The sequence below is a fragment of the Phycomyces blakesleeanus genome, assembly GCF_001638985.1.
Source record: "Phycomyces blakesleeanus NRRL 1555(-) unplaced genomic scaffold PHYBLscaffold_17, whole genome shotgun sequence".
Classification (NCBI taxonomy): Eukaryota; Fungi; Mucoromycota; class Mucoromycetes; order Mucorales; family Phycomycetaceae; genus Phycomyces; species Phycomyces blakesleeanus.
In genome coordinates, this window is record NW_017265150.1 from 806,291 (window position 1) to 813,447 (window position 7,157).

The 7,157-nt window shown below is 35.7% G+C and overlaps 2 protein-coding genes across 2 annotated transcripts; both read left to right on the plus strand.

Moving 5' to 3' along the window:
• Positions 1–4,890: 4,890 nt before the first annotated feature.
• Positions 4,891–6,016, plus strand: PHYBLDRAFT_171040 (hypothetical protein; the record flags this gene model as incomplete). Its single annotated transcript, XM_018436482.1, has 2 exons — positions 4,891–4,900; positions 5,463–6,016. The coding sequence occupies 2 exons, from the start codon at positions 4,891–4,893 to the stop codon at positions 6,014–6,016; spliced, it is 564 nt and encodes a 187-aa protein (XP_018289017.1).
• Positions 6,017–6,318: 302 nt separating this feature from the next.
• PHYBLDRAFT_148188 (hypothetical protein) lies at positions 6,319–7,108 on the plus strand (the record flags this gene model as incomplete). The annotated part of the gene is made up of 5 exons (XM_018432034.1): positions 6,319–6,384; positions 6,431–6,520; positions 6,598–6,654; positions 6,736–6,787; positions 6,912–7,108. 5 exons carry the CDS (start codon positions 6,319–6,321, stop codon positions 7,106–7,108), a joined length of 462 nt encoding a protein of 153 aa, XP_018289018.1.
• Positions 7,109–7,157: the final 49 nt, after the last annotated feature.

Below are 7,157 nucleotides of genomic sequence, written 5' to 3' on the forward strand. Positions count from 1 at the left end.
AAAATTCATCGATTATGTATAGCCGTACAATTCATTGATTTAATATATTCGCCTTCAATGCTGTTATAGGCAATAGACGGACTGACAACCTCAGGCTATTAACTAAAGCTTAACCCTCTTCTATTGATTTGATCTTTCACTGCAACCTAAATTAAAAGGTTGACCCCTAACATTGTTCATAGCCAAACAAAAACAACTCACTACAAGCAGTCTTATATGCATACTAGAACCCGAATTAAACAAAAAACTATGCACAAGGAATTTTAAAATGTATATTATAATATAATATAATGCCTATTAATTTTTTTTTCATATATTCAATCAACTAATGACCAAAGTCTTTGGTTAAACTGTACATGTACTTAAATAGCTACACCAAAAAACTAGTTTGAGAAATAAATGGGGGAGAGAGTAATAGGAAAGCTATTGATTTAATGGGGTGGATATAAAAATAATTAAAAAGACAAATTTGATTAAGATAGGAAAACAAGATACGTCGAAGTTATGGACAAAGGCAATGAGATAAAAAAAATAAAACTATTGCATAATGTGTAGTTGTGTATTATGTACGATATATTAAATTTATAGATCAATTGAATACGAATTGCAAAAGTTTTAATATAAGCAAGTAAATATATCGTATGTATTTATGATATGTAAATGCAAAGGGAAAAAATAGAAAAAAAAAATAAAAAAATAAAAAAATAAAAAACCTACGACATAGCGTATTCCCATGTGGTCCCCCACCATAGTACTGACGCTACCAGGAGAGACTTAACTGCGGAGATCAGACGGGATCCGGTGTGTTACTATCTGTATGGCCGTAGATTAATTACATATAAAAAAAAATAATTATATAGGAGATTAAAATAATCCAAAATAATCGGGTATAATAGGGTTATACTGGCTAAATAAAAAGCGGTTTGATTACACAAAAGGTGGATATGGTTAAGTAAAAGGTGGATATGGTTAAGTAAAAGGTGGATACGGTTAAGTAAAAGGCGGTTTAGTTAAATGAATGACCCAAACAGTATATTACTGGCCATATAAAAGGCGGTCTGCTTAAACCCAAAGCGGTTTGATTAATTAACCATAGTCTAATTAAGTAAATGACCCGAATTGGAGAATCTTGGTAGAAAAAAGCATGGTCTGGTTAAATAAAATATGGTCAAGTTAATTAAAAGGCGGTTTGCTAAATTAATTCACCCGAATAGTACGGTCCTGGTAGATAAAAGCTTAGTCTGGTTGATTAAAAGGTGTCTGCTTAAATTAAATGCGATGTGATTAATTGACTAGGGTCTGATTAATTAATTGACCATCAAGGTAGAATCCTGGTAGATAAAAGCATAGTCTGGTTAATTAAAATACGGCCAGGTTAAACCAAAGGTGGTCAACTTAATTAAAAGGTGTTTAGCTTAAATTAAAGGCGGTCTGGTTAATTAACTATTGTCTAATTAATTAAATGACCCAAGTGGTAGAATCCTGGTAGATAAACGCATGATCTGGTTAAATAAAATACAGTCTGGTTGAACCAAAGGTGGTCTAGTTAATTAAACGGTGGTCTGGTTAAACTGAAGGTAGTCTGATTAATTAACTATGGTCTAATTACTTAAATGACCCGAATGATAGAATCCTGGTAGATAAACGCATAGTCTGGTTAAATAAAATATGGTCTGGTTATATTAAAGGCGGTTGGCTTAACCCAAAGGTGGTCTACTCAATTATCTTTGATATAATTAATTAATTGACCCGAATGATATAGTCCTGGTATATTAAAGCACAGTCTGGTTAAATAAAATACGGTTAGGTCAAACCAAAGGTGGTATGGTTCATTAAAAGGCGATCAGCTTAAACTAAAGGCGGTCTGCTTAAACTAAAGGCGATTAGCTTAAATTAAAGATGGTCTGCTTAAACTAAAGGCGGTCAGCTTAAATTAAAGACGGTCTGCTTAAACTAAAGGCGATCAGCTTAAACTAAAGGCGGTCTGCTTAAACTAAAGGCGGTCAGCTTAAATTAAAGACGGTCTGCTTAAACTAAAGGCGGTCTGCTTAAACTAAAGGCGGTCAGCTTAAATTAAAGACGGTCTGCTTAAACTAAAGGCGGTCTGCTTAAACTAAAGGCGGTCAGCTTAAATTAAAGACGGTCTGCTTAAATTAAAGGCGGTCAGCTTAAATTAAAGACGGTCTGCTTAATTAATTATACCTTAATTAATTATTTGACCAGAATGGTAGAATCCTGGTAGACTTAAAGAAGATCTGGTTAAATTAAAGGCAGTCTGGTTAATTAAAACGCGGTTTGATTAAACCAAAGGCGATCTGATTAATTAACTATAATCTAATTAAGTAAATGACCCAAATGGTAGAGTCCTGGTGGATAAAAGCAAATTCTGGTTAACGTAAAGGCGGTCTGGTTAGTTAAATGACCCGAATGGTAGAATGCAGGTAGATAAAAACATAGTCTGGCTATTTAAACGGTAGCCTGGTCAATTAACTTTATGTAATTAATTAATTGACCCAAAAGGTATAATCCTGGTAGATAATAGCATAGTCTGGTAAATTAAAGGTAGTCTTGTTAATTAAACGGTAGTGTGGTTAATTAAACGGTAGTGTGGTTAAACAACTATATATAATTAATTAATTGACCCGAATGATAGAATCCTGGTAGATAAAAACATAGTCTGGCTATTTAAACGGTAGCCTGGTCAATTAACTATATATAATTAAATAATTGACCCGAATGATAGAATCCTGGTAGATAAAAGCATAGTCTGGTCGATTAAAGATAGTCTGGTCGATTAAACCGTAGCCTGGTTAATTAAACAGTTGTCTGGTCAATTAACTATATGTGATTAATTAATTGACCCGAATAGTAGAATCCTGGTCGATTAAAGGTAGGCTGGTAAATTAAATCGTAGCCTAGTCAATTAAACGGTAGTCTGGTTAATTAAACGGTAGTCTGGTCAATTAAACGGTAGTTTGGTCAATTAAACAGTGGTCTAGTCAATTAAACAGTGGTCTAGTCAATTAAACGGTGGCCTGGTCAATTAAACGGTGGTCTGGTCAATTAAACAGTAGTCTAGTCAATTAAACGGTGGCCTGGTCAATTAAACAATTGTCTGGTTAATTAAACAGTGGTCTGGTCAATTAAACAGTGGTCTGGTCAATTAAACAGTGGTCTAGTCAATTAAACGGTGGTCTGGTCAATTAAACAGTGGTCTGGTCAATTAAACAGTGGTCTAGTCAATTAAACGGTGGCCTGGTCAATTAAACGGTGGTCTGGTCAATTAAACAGTAGTCTAGTCAATTAAACGGTGGCCTGGTCAATTAAACAATTGTCTGGTTAATTAAACGGTGGCCTGGTCAATTAAACAGTAGTCTGGTCAATTAAACGGTAGTCTGGTTAATTAAACGGTAGTCTGGTCAATTAAACGGTAGTTTGGTCAATTAAACAGTGGTCTAGTCAATTAAACAGTGGTCTAGTCAATTAAACGGTGGCCTGGTCAATTAAACGGTGGCCTGGTCAATTAAACAGTGGCCTGGTCAATTAAACAGTGGTCTGGTCAATTAAACAGTAGTCTAGTCAATTAAACAGTGGTCTGGTCAATTAAACAGTGGTCTGGTCAATTAAACAGTGGTCTGGTCAATTAAACAGTGGTCTGGTCAATTAAACAGTGGTCTAGTCAATTAAACGGTGGTCTGGTCAATTAAACAGTGGTCTGGTCAATTAAACAGTGGTCTAGTCAATTAAACAGTAGTCTGGTCAATTAAACAGTGGTCTAGTCAATTAAACGGTGGTCTAGTCAATTAAACGGTGGTCTGGTCAATTAAACAATTGTCTGGTTAATTAACTATATGTAATTAAATAATTGACCCGAATGGTAGAATCCTGGTCGATTAAAGGTAGCCTTGTTAATTAAACGGTAGTCTGGTCAATTAACTATATGTAATTAATTAATTGACCCGAATGGTAGAATCCTGGTAGATAAAAGCATAGTCTGGTCGATTAAAGGTAGGCTGGTCAATGGAACGGTTGTCTGCTTAATTATTTATACTCTAATTAATTAATTGACCCAAATGATTGAATCCTGGTAGATAAAAGCATGGTCAGATTAAATAAAAGGCGGGTCTGGTATATTAAATTACCCAACTGGGGAATCCTGGTGAATAAAAGTGGGTCATGTTAACTAAATGACCCCAATTATTTTGATACCAGTTAATAAAAGCAAGCCGATTAACTAATTGACCCAAATTGCTTTAATACCAGTTAATAATAAACCGATTAACTAATTGACCCAAATTGTTTTGATGCTAGTCAAAAAGTTGGCTGCGTTAATTAAATGACCCAAATTGTATTTATCCTAGTCGAAATATGGGTTAGGTTAACTAAATGACTCAAATACTATAATTACCAGTCCATTGAGAGCAAATTCTGGTAAGCAAATGATCGATCTAGGTGAACATTGTGTATGTCTGGTCAATAAACAATGCATCCTGGTAAATGGGCGATTCATACGATGCATAAATGTTGCATTTAATTAATTAATTCATGAATCCTGATATAAAAAATATATTCGGTCGATAAAGGATTGATCCTGGTAAACAATGTATATTTCTGGTCAATAAACAACGCATCCTGGTCAATAATCGATCCATCCGATGTATAAATGATGAATTTAATTAATTAATTAATTAATCCTGGTATAAAAAATAATATTCGGTCAGTAAATGATCGATCCTGGTGAACAATATATATGCCTGGTTAATAAACAATGCATCCTGGTCAATAACCAATCCATCCGATGTATAAATAATGAATTTAATTAATTAACTTATGAATCCTGGTATAAAAAATAAATCCGGTCAATAAATGATCGATCCAGGTAAATAAATAATGAGTTCTGGTAAATAAATAATGCATCCGGTGAATAACCGATCCATCCGATGTATAAAGAAATGTTTTGGGTCGATAAATGATCAATCCTGGTAAATAAATAATAAATTCCTGGTAAACAATTGACTCCATGCAGCAATCCTGGTAAACATAAACAAACCGTCGATCTTTGTAAACAAAAGGGCGATCATTCCATGCAAAAGGGCGATCATAGTAGACAATATTGAATTATGGTAAATAAAAGGGTAAACATAGTAAAATAAAGGGGTGGTAAATGTAAAAAAATGAGCCCAAAGTGCTACCCGGATAAAAAACGAGCCACAATGCATGGCACCCGTGTCATAGTTGGCCATTGTTGTCAACTGGTTACCATATATGGAACAAACCTAATTATGCTTTTAATTGTTATGCATATAATTCAAGCCCAGAAAAAAAAGGTTTAAAAGTGTAATTTAATGTTTTTAACCTTTGGCGGAATTTGTAACGACCCCCCTATTATATGTATGAGAGAAGATGATTGAAATCTCAATAACAATTAATTTTGGAATTGTTTCAAAAATCTTTTTTCAGAGAGTTCTATGCGTGGGGTATTCTTCCCGAAGTTTACCTGGTGCCTCTTTTGCTCGGATTAGTAAAAGTTTTTTTTACCAGAAACTTTTGCTGGTCTCCCGACGCATATTTCGAACCATATACTTTTGCTTCGGCGAATTTTTGGGAACATCTGTTGGGGGGTAGTCTTTGTGCTGCTAATAATCTACAGATCCAATTTATTGGATTTGGACCAGGGAAATATTGTGTATTACTGGCCTTTGGCTATAAATATATATGTACGATGATGTCGGGTGAAAGTGTTCGAAGGAAATCAGATTTTTTATTTGATGGCCTGAAGATTATAACATCCATCTACCTGTTGTCTGGTAAAAGTTTACTTTTACCTGATTCCAGTAGAAAAACAGTGGAACTGGCAATATGGATATTGTTTACGGAGGTTTTGGCTTCGAAAGAAGCTAGAGCTGAAAGAAATAATTTTACAACATTGGAAACAACATATTCTGGTGGGCTGCTTTGGGTATTAATGCTGGTCATTTTTGACCGGCTCTATGTTCATTGTGGTCTTTTCGGCTAGCTAATTTATTAGCTGGCTGAACCAACATTTGTAGTTACCTGGTTGATCCTGCCAGTAGTCATATGCTTGTCTCAAAGATTAAGCCATGCATGTCTAAGTATAAACAAATTCTATACTGTGAAACTGCGAATGGCTCATTAAATCAGTTATGATCTACATGACAATTCATTACTACTTGGATAACCGTGGTAATTCTAGAGCTAATACATGCAACAAAAGCCTCGACTTCGGAAGGGGTGCACTTATTAGGTAAAAGCCAACCTGGTGTTAAAGCCAGTTTTTTGGTGATTCATAATAATTCAATGCTGATCGCATGGCCTTGTGCTGGCGACGGTTCATTCGATTTTCTGCCCTATCAGGTTAAGATTGTAAGATAGAGGCTTACATTGCCTACCACGGGTAACGGGGAATTAGGGTTCGATTCCGGAGAGGGAGCCTGAGAAACGGCTACCACATCCAAGGAAGGCAGCAGGCGCGCAAATTACCCAATCCCAATTCGGGGAGGTAGTGACAATAAATAACAATGCAGGGCCTTTTAGGTCTTGCAATTGGAATGAGTACAATTTAAATCCCTTAACGAGGATCTATTGGAGGGCAAGTCTGGTGCCAGCAGCCGCGGTAATTCCAGCTCCAAGAGCGTATATTAAAGTTGTTGCAGTTAAAACGTCCGTAGTCGAATAGTAGCTTTTGGCTAGGTGACTTGATCTTCATTGGTCTAGTTCGCTTTAGTCATGGCTCTCACGTTTGGTACTGTCTGGTTGGCTTCGGTCGGTTAGATATAAGGCCAAACAAATTACCATGAGCAAATCAGAGTGTTTAAAGCAGGCTATAAGCCTGAATGTGTTAGCATGGAATAATGAAATAAGACGTGGCTCTATATTTCGTTGGTTTTAAGAGACCATTGTAATGATGAATAGGAACGGTTGGGGGGATTTGTATTTGGTCGCTAGAGGTGAAATTCTTGGATTGACCGAAGACAAACTACTGCGAAGGCATTTCACCCAGGACGTTTTCATTGATCAGGGTCGAAAGTTAGGGGATCGAAGACGATTAGATACCGTCGTAGTCTTAACAGCAAACTATGCCGACTAGAGGTTGGATAAGTACATTATGGCTTATTCAGAATCTTAGCGAAAGCAAA